Raw genomic sequence first — 24,787 nt, forward strand, 5'->3', positions numbered from 1 at the left:
GCGGCTTGTAGGGGAAGGTGGTGGTTGGTGCGGGGAGATCGATGAAGGCAGTGGCAGGCACACGGGGCGGTCCAGGGGACGGCGGTTCAGCGGCAGCTCGGTGTGCTCGCTAGGGTTCATGCGTGGGTTGGGAGTTGGGTTATCCAGATGAGAGTGAAGTGGGAACTATCATCGCCCTGCGCATCGTTTCACTTAAGTAAACATATTTTTGGCTGATCTGTCAGGGTCCGCTGCTAGTAATTTACTGGAAGCGGGCTCCCAAGCCGGCACGCGATGAGTAAGTTAGTGGCAGCGAGCCTTGACAGGGTCCGCTATCAATAGTCTTCCCTGCTTTTTCTAATATTTTATTAAACATGTAATTGTATCATAAAAGTTAACTAAACAAAAAGAGATATATACAAATCAGATGGATGCAATACCTTTATTTGATTTAGATGGCATGCATATATATATCCATATATATTGCGATAATTTATTTTTATATAATAGAAAATAGAGTACTCCCCTATCTAAACTAATTAAGACACTTATTTGCAAATGGAACGAGTAATTAAAAAACAAAAGCGAGGAACTGAAACCTAAACTAATAAATAAAATGTAAGGCTTTAGTCGCATTCGTCGCGTGCTTCAATCGATGTCCGTGTGGTAGTACTTCCGGCACATTGTGCCGTTGAACACCTTCACGGTGAGCACGTCATCGCCTTTGTATTTGAAGTCTACGACGAGCTTATATCACTGTGCGCACGAGTGAACTTCTTCCAGCCTTTGTTGAGGTACATCTGGCCTTCCCCGCCGAACATGACCTTCACGGACCAAACGCGGGGACCGCAGTCGGCTGCCTGCAAATAAAGTTAAGCGGTTCCTGGCCTTCAAGAAATTACGCGAAATTTTCCGGGGAGGCCGAAAGGGTTTTCATTTATGGGGCGGGGATAAAGAACATGATGATGACATGAACATGAGATATATATACGTACCTTCTTGGCAAAAGAATTTTCTTGGATGGAGACGAAGAACTCGAAGTACTCCTGATCTATCGACGACGACGGTGGTGGCGATCCGCCTGATGGGGTTCTTAGCAGAAAAAAAATGCTAACTAGCGTATCTCGATTACCCAGATCTATCTAGGACAATGCTATAACAGAGAGTGTTTTGGTGCCTTACCCTCGTAGACCTAAAACGGTTAATGTTCCTCCGGAACATGGATGATGTACATACTCGTCGTCGACCTCGGTGTTGTTTTCAATCCTCATACGGTGTTCGGCGATGACTTCCGGACCTCTTATCTAGCCAAGATTACAGAAGTACATCGTTTGGATCGGAACACTAGCAACATGACGACGTACTGGGGCGGAGTTAATCCCTCCGCGCACAATTCTTCGAGGAACTGCGTGCCAAAGAGAAAATGTAGGAGAGAGATAGAGGGCGGGAGGAGAGGCGCCTCAAGAGGGCTCTCATTTCCCCTCAGGGGAAATTGTGTGCACTCCTCCCCCAAGCCTCCACCTTATATTGGGGGAGGGGGGAGGTGGCCGGCTGGGCCAAACAAGGCCCATGCGCCGCAAACCGTAACCTAGGGCGCCCCCCACACCCTTATCCACTTGGGGGGTTGGCCGGCCGATCGAGGTGAGAACAATTAACGCTGGTTAAAAGGTGTAAAAAAGCTGCAGCCGAAGCGGCGCGCAGGGCAACGCGTGAGAAAAGCGTATTACACATATATTTTTCCCTTCCGGGCCAACATATTAGTAGCGTGGCATACGCCTGCATGCAGCTGGTAAATCTAAATTGTGATTCTTTAGTTATTTATTTTAGATTTGCAATTCTTATACCTGTCGTGTGTCCTAGAAAGCGCACGCTGCTGCTGATAATTTATGGTCCTGTGTTCCTGTGGGTTCTACGAATTAGCCGCGTGCCCTTGTTTGGTGTGCGCTAGCTACCACTGAGAACATATTAATCACGTGCCACTTTGCAGCCCGTTGCCTAGTAGCAAAGCATATTAGTCTACCTTTTTTTTTTTTTTGAGAACTCATCCTGCCTCTTTATTCAAACTATCATAAGGCGGGGAATACAAACGCCAACCGGCGGCGACGAAAGCCAAACGTAGCGGCCAACAGGCCATCCTAACACAAGCTTGCCCAAATCATGGGGCTCCTTATTCGACATCCTATTCTCATGCACAAAATTAACCTCCTCTAGATCGCGAGAAGTCCTCTTGATCTCCTGAAGAATCTGGGAGTAGCTACCCCAGTTCTCCTCCTTAAGAGCATTGACCACCGACAGACAATCACTTGCCAGCCGTACTCTCGTGAGAAGGAGATCCTGCGCCAGGCTCAATCCTTCCCTGACTGCGAGGGCTTCCAACACCTCGGGATTAGATATCCCTGTGATCAGGACAGCTGATCCACCTAGGTAAACCCCAGAGGCTGATCTCGCCACCGCTGCAACCACTCCATGCTCGCCGCTCCGAGCCACCCCAGCGTCCACATTGATTTTGGCCCAGTTCACCGGCGGAGGAATCCATATCGGATGTGAGGGACTCGGAGACCCCGTCCTCTTCGTCTCTGGCTTCAGCGCCGTAAGCTCACCCAGGAAGCTTTCAATGAAACTATGAGTACTCAGAGGGCTTTGATAGGTGCCCTCATATATCGCCTTCCGTCTTGCGTGCCAAATGGCCCAAGCCGTAACACATAACCTAGTCATTTGGTCATGCGGTAATGTAGCAATCATGGTAAATAACCAGTCTCTTGCCCTAGGTTCCTGTACCTGTGACATATGCTCTGTCATCATCTCATCAGCCAGAGCCCACACACACCTGGACATAGTACAGTCAATTAACGAGTGGCGCCAAGAGTCCTCTCCTCCGCAAATCCCACAAGAACTCGAGGTCGAGATATGCCGCCTGTGAAGCACATCGGCTGTAGGAAGAGATTGCTTTGCTAAACGCCACAAGAACACCCTCACTTTGGCTGGTACCTGAATATGCCAGAGCTTAGACCAGCTCTTCTTCAACTCATCGGCATTGGAGCTCGCAGCCCTATTCTCCAGCCAGGCTTCCCTTTTTTCCCTTGTGTTGATCAGCATGAGATAAGCTGACCTCACAGAAAAAATTCCCTTCTTCTCATAGTGCCAAGCCCAAAAATCCTCCTGGACCCGTGTACTAATGGGTATGGACTTTATCTCCTGTACATCCATGGGAGTAAAACACTCATTCAGAAATTCCAAATTCCATTGCCTCGTCGACTGAATTATGAAATCAGCGACATGGCTGGGTGGGTCGGTGGTCAGACTGCACACCGGCCTAAGAGCTCCATCTCTCGGTATCCAGTTATCATGCCACGCATGCGTGGACGTCCCAGTACCAATACGGCGAATTAAACCTTGTGCCAACACTTCCTTTCCCTCCATTATCGATCGCCACACCTTTGAGGGATGTGACCCCAGTTCGGCCTTCAGGAAGACAGTATCAGGAAAGTACACAGCCTTCAGAACCCTTGCACTCAACGTATCAGGATTTTTCAGAATTCTCCATCCTTGTCTGGCCAAGAGAGCAAGATTAAAAAGCTCAATGTTCCGAAAGCCTAGTCCTCCCAGAGATTTCGGCTTCGTCATCTCCTCCCATGCAACCCAGCATGTCTTCCTCTTCCCATCTTTTGAGCCCCACCAGAACTTCCTAATCAGTGAGTCAATGTGTTGGCATAGGCCCTGCGGTAATTTGAAACAAGCCATCGAGTAGATCGGAATAGCCTGCAAGACAGCTTTAATGAGCACATCTTTCCCCCCAGCAGATAAGCATTGCTCAATCCATCCCTGGATCCTCTTCCATATTCTGTCCTTCAGAAATTTGAAGGCACCGCTTGTAGATCTTCCTACATTAGAGGGCATCCCCAAGTACTTTTCGCTCAGTGTTTCATTCTGAACATTTAGGATATCCTTCAACTCCTGCTTTATTGCTACAGGGCACTTCTTGCTGAAGAAAATGGACGACTTGTCCAAATTTATCCGTTGGCCAGACGCCCTACAATAAGCATCAAGGGTATCTCTCGCATCCCTTGCGCTATCACCATTTGCATTGATAAACAGCAGGCTATCATCCGCGAAGAGCAGGTGGTTGACTGCCGGGGCAGACGACGCCACCTTTAATCCTTGTAGGTGCGATGATTCACTTCTTGCTTTTAACAGGCACGACATGCCCTCTGCTGCTAACAAAAACAGGTACGGCGATATAGGATCCCCTTGCCTTATGCCTCGGGATGGTGTGAACTCATCCAGGCGCTCCCCATTAAAAAGAACTGAGAAAGACACCGAAGTAACCAGTCTCATCACCATATTTACCCATGCATATTAGTCTACCTAGTTACATGCAAAAGGCATCCCAACCTACGGCCTGTCCTGCATTTTCCAGGCTTGCGAGTTGCGATTGCCAGCGAAGGCCATGCATGCACACCCTGGCCTCCCGGCAATTTCGGCCATTGGACGCGATAGTGTGTTGCGATGCAGACTTCTTCTCCTCGCCCTCATAGTCATAGCCACGATCAAACTCGAAAGTCAAACTCCCCATGCCCGCTGGCGGTTGCGGCGATGGTCACCCCCAGTGTCAAAGTGCGGAAATGGCACAACGCCGAGCTGGAGGCCGGCGTCACACCACCGGCGAGTGAATCCGGAGAAGGGCCCGATCGGATCAGCAACCTGCCCGTCGACGCTCTCCGCAGCATCGTCTCGCTGCTCCCCACCAAGGACGGCGCCCGCACCCAGTCCCTGTCCACCCAGGGGCGGGCCTAGCTCAAGTCAAGGGTATTCAGTTGAATACCCTTTATTTTTTGCCAAATCATTTATATGCATATAGTGTATGCTGCTGCCTGCATGCATGTATGAAAAACTATATTTTATTCAAGTATTCAACAAAGGATAAAAGCTAGCTCACATCATCTCTCTCACTGTCCCAACACAGCCAATCTCTCCTTCGATACCATTAGCCTAAATGTGAAGTCCTGGTATAAAAATAAGGTCTTTTAAGGTGTAAAAAATTAGGCTTGGATTTTTTGAATACCCGAGCTTCAAATCCTAGGCCCGCCGCTGTGTCCACCCGGTGGCGCCACCTCTTCCGCTCCTCCCCGCTCAACCTCGACGTCGAGCTCCGCCGCGAGGACGAGCCGGCCCCATCCAGCCTCGTCTCCCGCCTCCTCGCCGACCACCAGGTGCCCTGCCGCCGGCTCTCCCTCACCTGGTACGGCTACAAGTGCGACATGGTCTCCCCATTACTGAACCGCTGGCTCCACTCGCCAGCCCTCAACGGCCTCCCCGAGTTCCATCTACGGCAAAACCGCTCGGAAAACGGCGAGGATGAATTTTGGCGAGCGCGTTACACGCTGCCGCCGTCCGTCCTCCGGTTCGCGCCCACCCTCCGCATCCTCAGCGTCAAGTGCGCCTGCCACAGGATCCGTTTCCCCTGCGTGGCCGGCGGCGATGTACAGTTCCCCCACCTCAAGCAGCTCACCTTTAAAGGTGTCATCATCTCGGAGGCCGACCTCCACGGCGTTCTTGCGGGATGCCATGTGCTGGAGAGCTTGGTGCTCAGTGAGCTGGATGGCGTCTCTGGCGTTCGGATCAGCTCCTCCACCCTAAGGAGCCTAGGTGTCTCCTCTGGTTTTGGACATGAGCCAGAAGAAGTGTTGGAACAGGTGATTGTTGTGGATGCCCCGAACCTAGAAAAGTTCTTCCTAGATGGAGCAGAGTACTGCCTATCGATTTGCGTGGTTTGGGCACCCAAACTGGAGTTCTTGGGTTCTCTTCCACGAGGTTTCACCACAGCCAAGCTCCAAGCAGCATTTCTTCAGGTAACCAAGAGCTTTTGTTTTCCTCTCTATCAAGAGACACATCTCATCATATTTACAACCTCGTGTGGTATCCACTCACATGCCTTGTGAACTTGTTTGCTAATTACTCACATGTCTTGCTTAATTCAGAGAACTGCTGCTGCCAGCTTGATGAGTGTGATGCGAACCGTCAAAGTTTTGGTTTTGCGCATGTCACCTCCCAGTGTTGATGACCTTATTAACTTCGTCACATTCTTTCCTTGCGTGGAGAAGTTATATGTTGTGGTGAGAATCGATTAATTTGATTGTGCTTTACTGCTTTATAGCTAGTGGTTTCACTCCTTTTGTATATATTCCACCAATCCATATCTAGAATATACTAAGTGCATACCATATTTCAGTTATCTCGGGACGGGGCATTCAAAAGAAAACGCCATCATTTTCCACTCGGTTATATCGAGTGCTTTGAGCTCCATCTCAGGAAAATAGTGCTGCTAAACTACTACGGATCAAAGAAAGATGTAGATCTTGCAAATTTCTGTCTTTTGAATGCAAGGGTGCTAGAACGCATGGAGTTCGCAACACGCCTTCAAAACCATCCAGAGAAACGTGAACCTAAATGGATTGATGACCAAGTCGCAATGCTACAGCTCGATAATATGGCTTCCCATGGTATTGAGATTGATTTTTCTGGTGATTCGTACAATGCTGATGCGATACATATTAGCCACATCCATGATTTAACTGCTGATGATCCCATGGATAGATCTTTATGTCGATGCTCTAGCGTTGATATCCTTTGAGATACTTTAGCCTTAGTTATTTCATGGTTTGGGAAGAATTTAAATGATATATGTAACATTTAGCATTTGCTTTTGTTCCGGCATATGTATTTCGTTGCCCATCTATGTTGTTGCACGAGACAGCATGTGTTTTCTCCCAATCTGTACATTGGACCTGCATGAGTGGATTTTTTGATTTTTTTTTAATTTAAAACTATGATTCCGAATTTTTGAAAATAAAAGGCTACATGTAGCTCGGCCTCCGTTTGCAGTTTTCGCTCTTATGAGTGGATAAATGGAGGCCGAGCTACATGTAGCTCTTTATTTTTAAAAAATCGTAAATCATATTTTTAAGTTTTAGAAAATTCTGAAAAAAAATCTAGATGTAGACAATGATGGAATCTACAAACATGTAAAATCTCAATGTGAAATTCTTAGTACTTTAGGCTATACAAAAATAACAAATGTGTGGATATGAGAATAGTGAGTAGTGCACATTTCAAAACTATAAAACCTGTTAGATTTTGTCATTTTTGTGTCGTCTACAATACAAAGAATTTCAAATTGAGATTTTGTACGTTTGTAGATTTCATCATTGTGTACATCCAGGATTTTTTTTTCAGTTTTTTTTAATTCAAAACTATGATTCCAAATTTTTGAAAATAAAGGGCTACATGTAGCTCGACCTCCGTTTACAGTTTTCGCTCTTGTAGCAAACTCATATGCAACAGTGTGGTCCGTACGGTACGGGTGGGCTCTACTTCCAAGTTTCTCCAAAGTCAAAACACTTGAATGGAAAAACATAGGGTTGACCGTGTCATGTACTATTGAATTCATGAGATAAAGAAAGTACAGAAAATTGCATTAAAAAATGCTTGGCACCATAACAAAAACAAAATTGTAGCAAGAACTTTGAGCGGATGGAAAAATTCTCCAATACTGAATGATTCCAGGGTAAAATTTTCTAGCATTCAAATCCCTATGCATTAGACGACCTGCACAGATTTTTTTTTGAAAGGATAAAAACATCTACTCCCTCCGATACATAATAAGTGTCATCAGTTAGTTTAAAGGGAGTATGAAATTCCTTTCGGTCAAAGAATACTAAATTCGTATTTTCAGTTAACTGAATCCTGGAGTTCCAGATAGAATAACAAATAAAAATAGTATCAGCTGAGACAAAATATGGATCTCACTAGTCACGTGCACACTAAAACAAGAACAGTATGACACCTTACTATATATTTTTAAATAACAAAAGAAAAGGGCAACCAGGAATACAAAAAAAAATCAACTAAGTCTGAAGTCTAAGACGCCTATGAAGGAACTAATCTTACTGAAGGAACTAATCTCACTGCTTTCCTGCCACAGCATCACCATTGGATGGTCGACATTCACTGGTTTGATGAAGTGACAAGTCACTCAAGCCCGACACAAGTTCATCGATGTTTATCTCGCTCAAAGCCTTGGCCATGTCACTGGGAGGTGGATACGCAGCCTCCTGGGGCTTGTCTCTGAGGAGTTTCTTCAGATCCTTGACAAGTTCAATCTCATCATCGGAAACTGACACACCTAGATCCCAAACTTTGAAGATAGAGTCCCTTGACTCTGCCTGCTCGGCTACTTCAGATGAAACCAACTCATCACCATCATCAGGTTCCGCTGTTGTGTATCCGTCCACCTGCTTACCATGTCCATCTGCACCTCTGATTACATTCGCAGCCTCGCCAACTTCAGTAGCATCTTCATCATCATAACTGCTGCCTTGTTGCTCGATGTCCATGTCATCGTTCTGAGTATCTTCTTCAACATGCCCAGCGTGAGCTTCTCCCTCTGAAATTACATGGGTACCTTGGCGATGCATGACTTCAGTAATATCACAGGATTCTTCTATTGGCTTTTCAAGGGAATCGAGCAAGACTTTCCTCATTGCTCCCCAGTCTACATCTGACAGTTCAGAGGTCTGCACAAAACACGAATCCGCCCAAGTTGCCTCCTCAGGAGAGAGTTCAACTTCCTTCTCTTTTGATTTGATGATTGCTTCCAATATAGCAGGCAAGAAATCATCGGGTCCAGATGCCTCAGCCAGCTCTTCAGGTAGAATTGGTTCAGAGAGCAGATTGGAGATGTCTCCATCTTCAGAAGTCATGATCATGCACTAAAATGGGCAGCACCTTAGGACCTGTAAATAAGAATATCAATGAGGAAATTTGATCATAGGGCTAGAAAAGACGCAGCAGACAAACATATGTAAGATACAATCAGATGAGAAAATAGAACATGCTCCCTCCGTCCCATAATTTTTTGTAGTGGTTTTAGTACAAATTTGAACTACAATCAGGACATGAATTATGGAACGGAGGAAATATCATATACAGTACATTGTGAAAAATGAAGCCAGGGAACATGCTATCACATTCATGTTCAGCTAGTGCAAAGAGATAAAAAGGGGAAGTAGTTAGTTCTGTAGAATTGTGATAACTAGCTTCTCAGCAGCTGGCAGCAAACAAGTTATGAAGTATTTTTGTTTGAGGTGGTCAAGCATATGGCTTCCCCGCAAGGTCCGTAGCACGATGAGACAGAAATACGCTTATTAAAAAAAACATTCAAACAGTGGAAACTGGTGAGAATCTTCACACCTCAACTTCGATAGGTATATTGAAATCAATCAATGCACATCAAGATACTTTTCAGTAAGTCTTATTAGGCAAGAAAAGGTTGAGCATGCTCGTATGATCTCTAAGAGGGTAGCCTGACACAAGATATGATATTATCCTGAACATTTGATATCATATTAATCACATTGGCTGCAAGAGTATAGTCTCCACAATACAGAATGAACATCATAAAACAATATTATTGTCCATGACAATTAAGCCTGTTCTGAGAGTGCCAATTGTTCACATTGGGAGAAAAAATGACACCCACTAGGATTGGAAAGTATTTGGATCAAGTGTTTGCAGCATAGTTAGCCACTCAGTTCAATACAGCTCAGTCCAGGTTCCTTGACTAATGCTTGCTTGCTTAATAGCTTCCTATAAGTCCTGGCCTTCTTCCACTCCCCCAAACAACTTAGCATATTAGAAATCAGGATGCAGTGACCAGAATTTTGAGGGTCTAGGTTAAGTAGTTCCTCTGATACCAAATCCATCGAAGAATCAGCACAGTGGGAACTGGATGCACTAACAATAGGAGCCAAAACAAGATTCTGTAATTTAATAGGCATCTTCTTAAAGAACTCCTTAGCGATACTAATATGACCAGATTTACATAGCAAATCAATTATGCACATATAGTGCTCAACAGATGGCTCGATGCCATATTTTGCTGTCAAACTGCGAAAGCACCGAAGGCCTTCGTCTACTAGACCAGAATAATTGCATGCTGTTAATACATGAGTAAAGACAATGGCATCTGGCTGAACACCTTCCTTTTGCATCTCACTGAAAAGGAAGAGAGCTTCACTGCCTTCACCATTGCAGGCATATCCATTGATCATGGCACTCCAGATTGCTAAGTCCCTACGGGTAATGTTAACACCATCAAATATTTTCCTAGCCAGCTCAACACTCCCGCACTTGCAGTATGTGTCGATCAGTGCGGTAGCAACTCGTAGATCTGACTGCAGTCCGAGTGCTACCACATGGTCCTCAACCTTTTTCGCCTGATTAGCAGACCCCAGATCGGCACAAGCTGAAAGAGCTGACGAAACTGTTGCCTCATTGGGCTCTACGTCAGTGCGCAACATGCTATCAAACATCGTCAGTGCCTTGTCTGGATAGCCACCTTCAACATATCCAGTTATCATTGAAGTCCACAGCACTACATCCTTCATGTGAACTGCATCAAAGACCTCTTGAGCAGCCTCAAGATCCCCACACCTGGCATACAAGTTAACCAATGATGACACAAGATCTTGCTCAGATTCAAAACCACTCTTTACCAGAAGAGCATGCATGCCCTTGGCCACCAACAGGTTCCCTAACAGAACAGCGGCTGAGATCAGGTTAACAAGTGCCACCGAGTCAAGCTTGTGCCCAGCACCTTGCATGCGGTTGAACAGACCAAACACTTCCATGTAGTTGCCAGCCTGCAAAAACCCCGACGCCATTGCACTCCAAGAAACTACAGACTTCTCACGCATAGAGTCGAAAATCAACCGCGCGGCGTGCAGCTGCCCACTGCGGACAAGCATGGTGAGCACGGAGTTTAACACCAGCAAATTGGCGTCAAGCCCAGATTTCAGGCTATACCCGTACAAGCACAAGCCGAGATTTTTTGTGGCCATGGAGTTCACAGACCAAGACACCAGACCGACAAGTGTGCCCCCACTGGGCCTGACCCCAAGGCCCCGCATCGCGTTGAACATCGCGACAGCCTCCTCGACACGAGAGCTCTTGCTATACGCGGTGACCATGCAGTTCCAGGAGACCAGGGTCCGGCTCGGCATCTCATCAAACAGGCGCCGCGCGTCGGGCAGGCACGCGCACTTGGCGTACATGTCGAGGAGCGAGGTGCGGACGAAGACGTCGGAGGCGGCGCCGGCGAGCAGGGCGTGCGCGTGGAGGGAGCGGCCGAGGCGGGGCAAGCGGAGCGCCGCGCAGGACTTGGCGAGGGAAGGGAAGGTGGAGGCGTCGCCGCCGCGGAGGCCCGCGGCGAGGAGGGCCGCGTAGTGCCCGAGGCACTGGGTGTAGGCCCCGGTCGCGGCGGCGAGCTGGATCAGGCGGTTCCAGTGGGGTAGTGTGGTCATCGGGGCAAAACCTCCGGCCAAAATTTATGCACTTCTAACTATCCCTAGAAAAACCTCATGTCAAATTTGAGCTCGATTCCTAACGATCAAGTACAGTGATCCCCTAAATCACACACTTTTAGAAATTACCTTGTGCAGGCAAGGCCTGGGAGCAGCAGCTCGGCTGCGAGTCGGCGACTGCGAGGTCTTCGGGGACGGGAGCGCGGAGCGGGCGGAACGGCAGAGGAACAGGCGGCGCGGCGGCGCGTTACCGAACCAACGGCTGAGCCGGCGAGGAACGGCGGAGAGGCGGATTAAGGGTTGAGCAGGCCGCGTTCTGGACCCAGCTGAGGGCTCCTTGGCGTACCCTTTATGGGTCCGCTGCCAAATGCGGCCCAAAAGCATCTACCGTTTCTATTTTCTATTTTCTATTTTTTTTTTCTGTTTTTGGACAGAGGGAATATTAAACATTGATGGATCTAATTTGCTGAACCGATTGCACTGAGAAAGCCCATGCTATCGTCCACAGGAGATAACTTAAGTTTCTTCTCTTATTTTGCTGGATTACACTGATTTTGCGTAGATTTGGAAAATAAAAAAAATTATTTTGACTATATAATCTCGAAATTGGATCTCTCTTGTAGTTCTGAGTTGCGGAGAAAGTGCTTATGTCTTAATGATTGGTTTCTTATACACAGCTACCCTCAGGGCTCCCCTACATGATCTAGTTTATCTTCATTTTGCTCGGGTGGAGGTTCGAGACTTTGTTGGTGAAAAAGGATACTTGCTAGCGACGTCGGCACTTCTAAAATAGAAAGGTAGGGTGTGATACCATGTGGTAAAACAACCATAGAAATAACACATGTATCTGAAAAAATAGTCATAGATGATGAGCATAATTTAAAATTTCATATTTTATCTGCTACGAATAAATTTCCACTAGTTACACTTCTTTGTAACACCGTAAGATATTTTATAAATAGCCCGACATGGTAAAAGCATTAATAAATAGTGGCTTAGATGGTTGGTTCTTCTAGAAGTAATTGCTTTTCATTTCAATACCTCACCTTGCCATTTTATTTCATATTATTATTATTACTATTATTATTATCTTCTTTTCTATCTAGATTTTTACTTGATTTTCTCACCTGCATAACATTTTTTTCCACATCACATAACCAAATACACATCGACATTGTGGCTCTAATTATGATGTAGATTTTGTTTTGTTCAATGTTGAAAGGATCGTATGCCGCACCTAGAGGGGGGGGTGAATAGGTGCTAACCAATTTTTAGTTCTTTTTCAATTTAGGCTTGACACAAAGGTAAATTCTCTAGATATGCAACTAAGTGAATTTACCTATATGACAAGGATATCAACTAAGCAAGGTATAGCAACGCAATAGGAGATAGAGTGGGATAGAGGTAACCGAGAGTGGAGCACGCGATGACACGGAGATGATTCCCGTAGTTCTCTTCCTTTGCAAGAAGGTACGTCTACGTTTGGAGGAGTGTGGTTGCTACGCAAGCCAAACCAACAGCCACGAAGGCTTCACTCGGATCTCACGTGAGCAACGCCACGAAGGCCTAGCCCACTTCCACTAAGGGATTTCCTCGAGGCGGAAACCGGGCCTTTACAAAGTTCTTGGGGCACACATCCACAACCAAATTGGAGGCTCCCAAATCTGTAACAATACAACAATCAACAACAAATCAACTAGGGAACCAAATAGGAACACTAGCATGAGATCCCTCAAACAAGAGAGGGGAAATGAAGAACGCTTCGGTGAGGATGTAGATCGGTGTCTTCTCCTTCGAATCTCCAAAGATCAAGAGCTTTGGTTGGGAGAGGAAGGAGATCTTGCAAATCTTGTGTTCTTGAGGTGGCTCTAATGGTGGTGAAGCTTGGCAGATTTTTCTTGCAATGATTGAGCAACTTGTCCCTTTGGAGAAGGAAGCTATTTATATGGGTGGAGCTTTCAGATCTGACCGTTGGGGACGAAATTCACTAACACCGGAAGTTCCGGCCATCCTAGCCGGAAGTTCCGGCTTCCACCGGAAGTACCGCCCATTTGCTCCGGAACTTCCGCTCCTGATAAAAGACCTGCAAAGCAATAGAAGGGGCGGAACTTGGGCGGAACTTCCTTCCGGCCAAGTTCCGGAATAGCCCGAAAACCTTACTGGACTATACTGAGCCACAAACTCGCAATACCGGAACTTGCCCGGAAGTTGGGCGAAAGTTCCGCCGACCGGAACTTCCGGCCAACTTCACCGGAACTTCCGGTCAGGAAGAAAATAGCGGCGGCCAAAGCTGCGCCAGGGAGCGTCTGCTGAAAAAGCCAGGGCGGAACTTCCTCCTGCTGGGGCCGGAACTTCCGCCAGACACAGAAAACCTGCAGAACTTCAGAACAGCTAAAGCAAAACACCGATCCAACATAATCTTTGATAGCTTGTACATGTCTACAACAACACACATAAAAATATACATCGTGTTGACGTCAAACACACAAAACCCAAAAGGGCGGGAAATGTTCTTTCAATCTCCCCCTTTTTGGTGTTTGATGACAACACAAGTATTTGCAAGGAATGGATGATGTAAACAACAATGTGAGAGATATAGAGGAGCTCCCCCTAGATATGAGCAAAGATACATAAGAAGCTCCCCATGTATCTTGCATCCGTCTTCCAAGAGTTAGCAATACAACATAGCGATAAGCATATACATAGAAAGATCATGCACACATAGATAACCAAGGAAGACTCACATACGGAGTTTACCATACACAAATAAGGTTCCAAGCACATAGATAGAGTTTACAAACCAAATAGCTAAGACATAGTTTGACACCATAACGATAAATAGAATCACAAGCAATAAAAACCAAAGCCAACACGAGCTTGTGACTCCCCCATGCAAATACCCACCGAAGAGCAACCTAAAAGGTCTCATTCTCCCCCTTTGGCACCAAAGCACCAAAAAGGAAAAGAGAGAAACTACGCGCCCCAAGGGTCGGCGTTAGCCCAGCCGGGAGGGAGGTTCGATGTAGCGCCGGGGTAGGGAGGAGTGTGTGGAGGAGACTCGATCTCAAGACCATCTGGAGTGAGAGGCATGCCATGCTGAGAGACCCATTCCGCCTCCGGAGTGATGCTCTCCTCGGATCCGGGAGGAGACACGTCCACCGCAAGTGCCCTCATGATGCTCTTCTGACGAACCCGAGACTTCTTGGCCTCGCATGCTGCCGATGCGACGGTGGTTGATTTGCAGAGGTGAGGCAAAAGATATGTCTCATGCGGCGAGCAAGCTTAGAAGCCCAGCTTGGTGGCTTCTCATCCATGGGGTTAACATCTTCAAGAGGAGAGTTGTGGCGCTTGGCCCTCAATGACTTCACTTCATGGGATGTGAGAGTGAGTGGAATGGATTGAACAAGTCTAGCTTGACAAGACTCCATCCAAGTGTCCTCAATGAGCTTCATAATGTACGGAGCATAGGCGGGAAGCTTCTTCTCCATCACACATGACCACATCTCATGATAGATGTAGTCCATCACATCAAGCTTCGCACCGGTGCCCTTCTTAGCAAAAGAGTTGGCCATAAGATCCACTTCATAAAGATGTAGCTCATCAAGGTTGCCACCCTTCGGTCCAATAGTTTCCCGGTAGACTCTAAGCATAACATCCCAAGTAGGGAGAAGATCCGCACTCTTGCCCGGTACACCCCATCCGGGGATGTAGAGGGACTCCAAGACTTCCCTTGTTTGAGCCCATTGGCTATCATGACATCTCCAACCATTTGCATCAACGCCCGGGTAGCGAGGATATCCAAGGGCGGTTCCAAACTTTGCCAAGTTAGACTCAAGGAGCCTCTCATGAGTCATCCACCGAAATGTTCTTGCTTCATCTTGCTCAAACTGGACGGTGGCATAGAATTGATTAATTAACCCAACATCATAGTCCTTGTTGAGCTCCATAATGGGATAGAGCCCAAACTCTCCACACATGGCATAGGCTTCTTCAAAGTACTTATTAGCGGCCATCTTCCCGGTGTCAATAGCATGTTGAGGGGCTACCCCCTTCTTGAATGGAATGTAGATCTCATAGAATATCTCCTCTTGGGTCTTGTTGTGGAACCGCTTATCAGTAACCCTATTGTTCCGAGGGGTAAGGTAAGGGTTCATGTCACGGATCTCCTTGTACTCATTGTATTGCATTCCCTTCACGGATATATGTATGTTCTTCCCACGAACAGCCGGTGACTTGTGCCTCCGAGCAGCTGCAGCCTGGCTGGCGAGCGGTGAGCTTGGATGGTCGGGTTTGCTCAAGCTCTTCCTCAACCTCGTCCACATGATCCTTGCCTCTCTTCTTGGAACCACCTGATAACGAAATCAACATGATAGGAATGATGAATGAGTGCACATAAGCAAGGAGACCAAACACCAGAGCATGCACAGGATATCAGGTAACAGCAGAAAAACTTGCCAGGCCGGAAGTTCCGGTGGGAACCGGCGGAAGTTCCGCCCCGGGCGGAAGTTCCGGCTTGGAGGACCGGAACATCCGGCTGTTCGAAACAACTGGCTGTTTCCCACCGGATCTGAGGCAATGGCTAAGAAGACCGCATTACCACGACATCCTACGCACGATCTAGTAGAGGAAAGGCATCTAGAGGATTTCTACCATAGCTTTGCCTAGAGTATGCCCTATATTTCATCTAGTGAGGTCTACCCACACATAGAGAGGGAGAGGGCACAAACCGGGGGGAGCCATGGAGGAGAAGAGGGAGAGGATGCCGATCCACGGAGACGATCCGGCGGAGAGCGCCGGAGGAGGAAGATCCGGCGGAGGAGCGACGACCGGCCAAGGGGAGGAGCACCACCAAATAGATCTTGGAAAGGGGAAAAGTGAAGGAGATGGAACTGCTCACCCGTTCGGCCCATATATATAGTGGTCACTTAAGGCCGGAAGTTCCGCTCGTTGGAGCCGGAACTTCCGGTCTCGCAGGAACCGCTCAGCCTGGACACGAACACGGCAGAAACAGGCGGAAAAGATACCAGCCGGAAGTACCGGTCGGAACGACCGGAACTTCCGGTGGAACAGGAAACTGTGCCCAAAAACAGGATTTTGACACGAACAAGGTGCACTTGGAGAGGGTGAAGGATATGTCTTAGATGAGATAGGCTTAGGACAGATACGCCAAACTGTGATATGGTACATGATCACTCATTTTTGCAAATAATGCAAATGAAGGCCAAAAATGAGTGATTTCCCATAAACAAGGAGATGTCAATAAAATCCAATGAAAGTCCAAACAACTCCAACTCTTCACGAAGAAGAGTGCGGTGGCCTAGGCCACCATATATGAGTGTTATGATATGACACCGCGAAGATATATCTTGGGTTCAAACCACTACTCATCATTTAAGCTCACATATCAACATATGATATAACGAGAATGAATCTTTAATGTTGGCATTATGGGGGGAGGGATAGCTCAATGATTTAAACCGCACTCCCCCTATTTCCATGCCCACATCTAAACCAAATAGAGTTTTGAGACAAAGGTGTGTTTGCAAGATGGTCAAGCTATACTCCTTGAATCAATGATATTTAGCTCATTCCTCAAATAAGAGAATCTTGCTTCATCAAGAGGCTTCGTGAATATATCGGCAAGTTGATCTTTGGTTGGAACATAGATAAGCTCAATATCACCACGGGCAACATGATCCCTAATGAAATGATTCCGGATCTCAATATGCTTCGTTCTTGAATGTTGCACCGGATTATAGGCAATCTTGATGGCACTTTCATTGTCACATAATAGAGGCACTTTGTCACAAATGACACCGTATTCCTTTAAAGTTTGCCTCATCCATAACAATTGAGTGCATCCACTTGCGGCGGCAACATATTCGGCTTCGGCGGTGGAGAGAGATATACAATTTTGCTTCTTAGAAGACCAACACACCAAGGACCTACCAAGAAATTGGCAAGCCCCGGAAGTTGATTTCCTATCATCCTTGTCACCCGCCCAATCCGCATCGGTATAACCATTGAGAATAAAACTTGAGCCTTTGGGGTACCAAATACCATATCTTGGGGTATCAACCAAATATCGAAAGATTCTCTTGAGAGCTATCATGTGGCTCTCCTTAGGAGAAGCTTGATACCTTGCACACACACCAACACTCAACACTATGTCCGGTCTAGATGCACAAAGGTAAAGCAAGGATCCAATCATGGAGCGATATACCTTTTGATCCACCTCTTTACCATTGGGATCTAGTGCAAGATGACATTTGGTAACCATAGGAGTGGCCACACCCTTCATCTCGGTCATCTTGAACCTCTTGAGCATGTCTTGGAGATATTTTGCTTGGTTGATGAAGGTTCCTTCCCTCAATTGCTTGATCTCAAAACCAAGGAAGAACTTCATCTCTCCCATCATAGACATCTCAAACCTATCGGTCATAAGCTTTGAGAATTCATCATTGAAAGCTTTGTTAGTAGACCCAAATATAATATCATCAACATATAATTGGCAAATGAAAAGCTCCCCATTGACCCTCTTAGTAAAAAGAGTGGGGTCGATTAGCCCAACATCAAACCCACGGTCTACCAACAATTCCTTAAGGTGCTCGTACCAAGCTCTAGGAGCTTGTTTGAGACCATAAAGTGCTTTATCAAGCTTGTAGACATGGTTAGGAAAGTTGAGATCCTCGAACCCCGGGGTTGCTTAACATAAACCTCTTCATGCAAAGGACCATTAAGAAAAGCACTTTTCACATCCATTTGTTGTAACTTAAAGTTATGATGCGAAGCATAAGCAAGAAGGATACGGATGGACTCAAGGCGAGCCACGGGAGCATAGGTTTCTCCAAAGTCAATACCCTCAACTTGAGAAAACCCTTGAGCCACCAATCTTGCCTTGTTCCTCACAACATTTCCAAACTCATCTTGCTTGTTCTTGAAAATCCATTTAGTGCCTATAACATTGCGGCACTCCTTAGGCTTCTTTACTAAAGTCCACACTTTGTTGCGCTTGAAGTTGTTGAGTTCTTCATGCATAGCTTCCAACCAATCCGAATCTTCAAGGGCTTCAAATACTTTCTTGGGTTCCACTAAGGAGATATAAGCATGATGATGGCTAAAGTTCGCCAATTGCCTTCTTGTGGAAACCTTTGCCCTTACATCACCAAGAACCTTGTCATGAGTGTGTCCACGAAGTTCGAGGTTCCTTTCTCTTCTTGCTAGACGACGGGCCTCGATCTCCTCCTTGGTCTTTCTAGGCCTTGGAGGTGTCACTTGATCAACTTGATCATTTGGGTCCCCGTCTTGACCTTCAACTTGAGCTTCCTCAATTACTTGGGGTTGCTCAACATCATGTGCTTGATCTTGGACATCATTTGGTGCGGAGCAAATATCAAATGGATACTCGTCGGAACCATCATGAATTCTTGGTTGATCTTGACTTGATCTTGTCCTTGATCTTGCACACTAGAGGGAGGGTTTTGTTCTTGTTCTTGGGTTGGTGCATCATTTGCTTCACTTGATGGGGTTTGTTGATGTTGAGAAGATGAGGGCTCCACCGTGGTAGAGCATAGTTCTTCCCGAGACGCCACACCGTGTCCCTCAATGGGGCGGAAAAATCCCACACCCATTCTTACTATGGCATCTTGAGGTATTTCATCACCTACACAAACATCAACTTGCCCCACTTGGGAGCCATCATTTTCTTCGAACTTCACACTACAAGATTCAATGATAATCCCGGAGGATATATCAAAGATTATATAAGTGTGAGATTCGGCACCGTAACCAACAAATATACCCTCCAAAGCTTTAGGAGCGAATTTAGTTAAACGAACTCCTTTGATTTTGTAGAAACACTTACACCCGAACACCTTGAAGTATGAGATATTAGGCTTGTTCCCGGTGAGTATTTCATATGGAGTCTTGTTCAAGCCCTTGCGGAGATAGAGCCGGTTGGAGGAGTGACAAGCGGTGGAGATGGCTTCGGCCCAAAAGTTATAGCGGGATTTATACTCCGCCATCATAGACCTTGCCATATCCATAAGAGTCCGGTTCTTCCTCTCCGCAACACCATTTTGTTGAGGGGTGTAAGCAGCGGAATATTGATGACGAATCCCCTCATCACTAAGAAAATCATTGAGTGTGTAGTTCTTGAACTCGGAGCCGTTATCACTTCTTATTGCCATAATGGGGAGATTGTGTTGGCGTTGCACCTCGGTAGCAAAGTCAATGAATATTTGTTGAGTCTCATCTTTCGTCTTGAGAAAGTAGACCCAAGTGTATCTTGAGTAGTCATCGACAATCACCAAGCAATGTTTCTTCGCACCAAGACTTGCATGAGTAACGGGACCAAAGAGATCCACATGAAGGAGCTCCAAGATCCTCTTGGAAGAGATAATGGTCTTGCTTGGATGCGGAGAGTCATGCATTTTGCCTTCAACACAAGCCCTACAAACACGATCTTTGGCAAAAGACACATTTTCCATTAGTCCCACAATATGGTTCCCCTTGTGAAGACTTTGCAAAGTTCTCATGTTGACATGGGCTAGGCGGCGATGCCACAACCAACCCACGTCCGCCTTTCCGAATAGGCACATCGCACTTGTCGTGGTGGTCCCCGAAAAGTCCACTACATACAAGTTGTGTTCGCGATACCCAACGAATGCGACTTTTAGAGTCTTGCTCCACAAGAGGACCACAATATCATTATCAATAAAGACGGCGAAACCCATCTTGCCAAGGGCGGAAACGAAAAGCAAATTGTAACCAAGGGTTTTGACAAGCATGACATCCACAAGAGTAATGTTGTGTGCAACCACAACCTTGCCAAAACCCAATACCTCGGATGTAGAATTATCGCCAAAGGAGACGGTGATATCATTAATGTTAGGCCTCAACTCCTTGATGAGGTTCTTTCCGCCGGTCATATGACTTGTACATCCACTATCAAGTACCCATTTTGAACCTCCGATGGCATAGTCCTACATGAGATCAATTCTTGGATTTAGGTACCCATTTCGCAATGGGTCCTCTTTTGTTAGCAACAAGGGTCTTTGGGACCCAAATAGACCAAGCAACATAACCATCATATGGGCCAACATATTTAGCATAAACATCACCATAATAATCTTTAAATAAAACATAGTGAGGGTTAGCAATTCCCGCATCATCATCATTCATGGTTTTGCCCTTGGAGGCTTCACCATTAGTGACGTCTTTCTTCTTCTCTTGTGCGGGCTTGGCCTTTTGCTTGTTTGCCTTCTTTGCCTTGGCATTAAAACCAAGGCCCTCCTTCCCATTGTTTGATCTTTGCTTACGCAAAAGATCATCCAAAGAAAGTTTACTTTGGGGAGAGGAGGTCTTAGCAAGTTCATCCTTCAACCTAGCATTTTCCTCAACAATATTTGCATGATCACATAGAGGAGTAGAGGAACTAGGCACATCATATGAAGCAAGCCTAATTTGAAGTTGCTCATAGGATTTGGATAGGAGAGTGAATTCACTCTTCAAAGCTTTGTGAGCTTTGTCTAGTTCATCTAGATCCCTCACAAGTTTCTCATGATCAACCTCAAATTGAGCCTTATCCTTTTTAAGCACTTTAGACTTAGCCCTAGCAAGATCTCTAGCTTTAGTGAGCTTGTTAATTTTATCTTGAGGCTCTTCAAGAGTTTCTAGCCTCTCCTCAAGAGAAGTTATAGTTTCTTGACATTCCTCAAGAGCATTTTTAAGAGCATGAATTTCGAGGGAGTCTTCTCTCTCTATTTGACCCTTTTTCTCAAGCATATCACTTTGTTGAGCTAAACGAATCATGAGGTTTGAAACATGCTTTTTAGTGTTACCTTGTAGGTTGAGAATGAAATCATCAAAATCCAGCATTTCTTGTTTCACTTTTAGACTAGCATCATCAACCCCTAGATCACTAGATATGTTAGGCATAGAGGGGCTAGGAGATGATACCTCGGAAGATTTAGCCATGAGGCAACTTTCTTCCTCCACAAGAATGACCTCATTGGGGGATTCACTTGGTGATGAAGAGTTAGTGGAGAGAGAGGCAAGAGCGACCAATCCATTAGAGGTTGCATCTTCTTCATCATCAACATCATCATCTCCGGAGGTATACTCTTCTTGAGTTGATAGCACAATAGGTGTGTCCAAGGAGGACCTTGCCATGAAGCAATGTGCATTCTTGATAGGAGGGTTCTCATTGGGAGATTCAAAGAGAGATGAAGAGGGTATGTTGGTGGTGACGATGGCGGCCAATTCCTTTGAGCTTTCTTCATCTTCATCACCACTAGAACTTTCAACTTCATCGGATGAATATTCTTCCCTTGTTACAAGCACAACTCTTGAGGGCCTCTTGCCCTTCTTGGTCTTGTTGTTGTAGAACTTCTTGTTGGGGGCTTTTGAATATTTGCCCTTTGTGTCCTTGCTCTTTTCCTTGGGAATAAGCCTCCCATTATGAAGCTCTCTATTTTCATAGGGGCATTCGGCAATGAAGTGGCGCTTGTCATCGCAATTGTAGCAAGATCTTGTCTTAGGACCAAAGCTAGTGAACCCACTTTTTGTTGTTCCTCTTGATGTTGTCTTCCTTGGCCTTGGAGGGATCAACCCAAAAGGATTTTGCATGGAAGGCCATGTGATCATGGTAGTGGCATTGCAAATCTTCCGGATAGGACATACTCCAAGATGCCCTATAAGATTCTTGAGGAATCACTTCTTCACCGGAGTTGACCACCAAGGCAAGATTGGAACCTTTTGCCATCCCAAGAGCACGATTGCGAGAATCATGAGAGGTTTCCTCAAGCACCTTGAGAGCTTCATCTCGTGCACGACTTGTTGAGAGGTGAGAGAAGAATAGCATTCCCTTCCCACAAGAGTCTTGACATCAATGGGAGCAAATGGCATTATGCATTCAATGTACTTCTCCTTGATCCAAGAGTCATTGATGTGGGTGGCACCAATAAGCCGGAAGGCATCGGCAACCGTGACAAGTCTTCCATACATGAGTTCATGATCTTCATCCGGTAGTCTCATGAATCCTTCGGCTTTATTCTTAAGAGCATTATACTTGTTCCTCCTTGTGCTCTCACTTCCAATGCAACTAGCGGCCAAGCCGTCCCAAGCTTCCTTGGCGGTGGTGTAGTTCCGGACACGATGCAATTCCGGTGTCCCCACACTAGTTTGAATCATGTGTAGGGCGGTGTTGTTGAGTTGACTATCAATTGCTTCTCTTCTAGTCAACTTGTCGGGGTTGTATGGCTTGAAGCCCTCCAAGATGATTCTCCATAGTTCATTGGAGGCACTACAAACATGAGAGCGGAACTCAAATTGCCAAGTATCGAAATTATCAACGGAAAACTTAGGTGGGTCGCCCCGAATGTTCAAATGGGGATGGGGAACCAGTATATCGGGAGATAGGAAAGGTGGAGCTACTCGATTGTAGCTTTCACCTCCACTAGTTCCCCTAGGAGATGCACTGGTAGATTTGATAGTGTTTAAGTTATCACCTTCCACGGGTTTAGTAGATGAGGGTAAGTCCGAAGCCTCTCCCTCATCTAATGCACCCGTGTCTTTAACCTCTACACTAGGATCCTTGGGAAGGGCCGGAGCCAAAAGCTCGGCAATCATTTTTTCATGCTTTCCATTTGGGCTTCCATGGAGGACTTCAATGAATTGAAGTCTTCCACGGAGACCAACTTGGCGGCCCCTACCGAGGGCTCCTCGTCCGGCATACTCTTAGGCGGTTAAGCCCGAAATAAGAGCCGAGGCTCTGATACCAATTGAAAGGATCGTATGCCGCACCTAGAGGGGGGGGTGAATAGGTGCTAACCAATTTTTAGTTCTTTTTCAATTTAGGCTTGACACAAAGGTAAATTCTCTAGATATGCAACTAAGTGAATTTACCTATATGACAAGGATATCAACTAAGCAAGGTATAGCAATGCAATAGGAGATAGAGTGGGATAGAGGTAACCGAGAGTGGAGCACGCGATGACACGAAGATGATTCTCGTAGTTCCCTTCCTTTGCAAGAAGGTACGTCTACGTTTGGAAGAGTGTGGTTGCTACGCAAGCCAAACCAACAGCCACGAAGGCTTCACTCAGATCTCCTGTGAGCAACGCCACGAAGGCCTAGCCCACTTCCACTAAGGGATTTCCTCGAGGCGGAAACCGGGCCTTTACAAAGTTCTTGGGCACACATCCACAACCAAATTGGAGGCTCCCAAATCTGTAACAATACAACAATCAACAACAACACATCAACAACAAATCAACTAGGGAACCAAATAGGAACACTAGCATGAGATCCCTCAAACAAGAGAGGGGGAAATGAAGAACGCTCGGTGAGGATGTAGATCGGTGTCTTCTCCTTCGAATCTCCAAAGATCAAGAGCTTTGGTTGGGAGAGGAAGGAGATCTTGCAAATCTTGTGTTCTTGAGGTGGCTCTAATGGTGGTGAAGCTTGGCAGATTTTTCTTGCAATGATTGAGCAACTTGTCCCTTTGGAGAAGGAAGCTATTTATATGGGTGGAGCTTTCGGATCTGACCGTTGGGGACGAAATTCACTAACACCGGAAGTTCCGGCCATCCTGGCCGGAAGTTCCGGCTTCCACCGGAAGTACCGCCCATTTGCTCCGGAACTTCCGCTCCTGATAAAAAACCTGCAAAGCAATAGAAGGGGCGGAACTTGGGCGGAACTTCCGTGATCGGAAGTTCCGGCCAAGTTCCGGCCAAGTTCCGGAATAGCCCGAAAACCTTACTGGACTATACTGAGCCACAAACTCGCAATACCGGAACTTGCCCGGAAGTTGGGCGGAAGTTCCGCCGACCGGAACTTCCGGCCAACTTCACCGGAACTTCCGGTCAGGAAGAAAATAGCAGCGGCCAAACCGCGCCGGGGAGCGTCTCGTCTGAGAAGCCGTGGCGGAACTTCCGCCTCGTCGGGGCCGGAACTTCCGCCGCATACGTAAAACTCGCGTGAACTCGTAACGCCTAAAGCAAAACACCGATCCAACATAATCTTTGATAGCTTGTACCTGTCTACAACAACACACATAAAAATATACATCGTGTTGACGTCAAACACACAAAACCCAAAAGGGCGGGAAATGTTCTTTCAAATGTACTGTACAATTTTACTTTTGCATTTAAGAAATTATCTTTTTTTTTGCATGGGCAACTCCTATTTATGCATTTCCTCTTATTTGTAGCATGTCTAGGTCAAGGTTAGCATTTAATGGTTTTTGGTGTATGTAAGAAGGGCACGATGGTTGATAAAGAACATTTATCTTATTAGTGACTACTCTTGCACCCGAAGTCACGGGCGCCTTGTTTCTTGACGAAAAGTTGGGGAAAAAATATAAGCCTCCGACAACAGAATGGAGGTAGTAAGATACAACAACACTTTCTTTCATCATTTAATATGGTGCCCCATAATCAAATTAC

The 24,787-nt window shown here is 46.2% G+C and overlaps 3 protein-coding genes across 3 annotated transcripts; 1 reads left to right on the top strand and 2 right to left on the bottom strand.

Annotated features, from left to right (window-relative positions):
* The first annotated feature begins 4,572 nt into the window (after positions 1 to 4,572).
* LOC124647388 (F-box/LRR-repeat protein At1g48400-like) lies at positions 4,573 to 6,107 on the top strand. The gene is made up of 3 exons (XM_047187345.1): positions 4,573 to 4,751; positions 5,060 to 5,828; positions 5,958 to 6,107. The coding sequence occupies exons 1-3, from the start codon at positions 4,573 to 4,575 to the stop codon at positions 6,105 to 6,107; spliced, it is 1,098 nt and encodes a 365-aa protein (XP_047043301.1).
* Positions 6,108 to 7,688: 1,581 nt separating this feature from the next.
* On the bottom strand, positions 7,689 to 9,272 carry LOC124675834. The gene is made up of 2 exons (XM_047211910.1): positions 9,229 to 9,272; positions 7,689 to 8,771 (listed from the first exon to the last, which is right to left on the bottom strand). Exon 2 carries the CDS (start codon positions 8,742 to 8,744, stop codon positions 7,941 to 7,943), a length of 804 nt encoding a protein of 267 aa, XP_047067866.1. The 5' UTR covers positions 8,745 to 8,771; positions 9,229 to 9,272; the 3' UTR covers positions 7,689 to 7,940.
* Positions 9,273 to 9,505: 233 nt separating this feature from the next.
* On the bottom strand, positions 9,506 to 11,531 carry LOC124675823 (pentatricopeptide repeat-containing protein At1g11290, chloroplastic-like). Its single transcript, XM_047211900.1, has 2 exons — positions 11,469 to 11,531; positions 9,506 to 11,383 (listed from the first exon to the last, which is right to left on the bottom strand). The coding sequence occupies exon 2, from the start codon at positions 11,337 to 11,339 to the stop codon at positions 9,558 to 9,560; it is 1,782 nt and encodes a 593-aa protein (XP_047067856.1). The 5' UTR covers positions 11,340 to 11,383; positions 11,469 to 11,531; the 3' UTR covers positions 9,506 to 9,557.
* Positions 11,532 to 24,787: the final 13,256 nt, after the last annotated feature.

This window comes from Lolium rigidum, chromosome 1, assembly GCF_022539505.1.
Source record: "Lolium rigidum isolate FL_2022 chromosome 1, APGP_CSIRO_Lrig_0.1, whole genome shotgun sequence".
Classification (NCBI taxonomy): Eukaryota; Viridiplantae; Streptophyta; class Magnoliopsida; order Poales; family Poaceae; genus Lolium; species Lolium rigidum.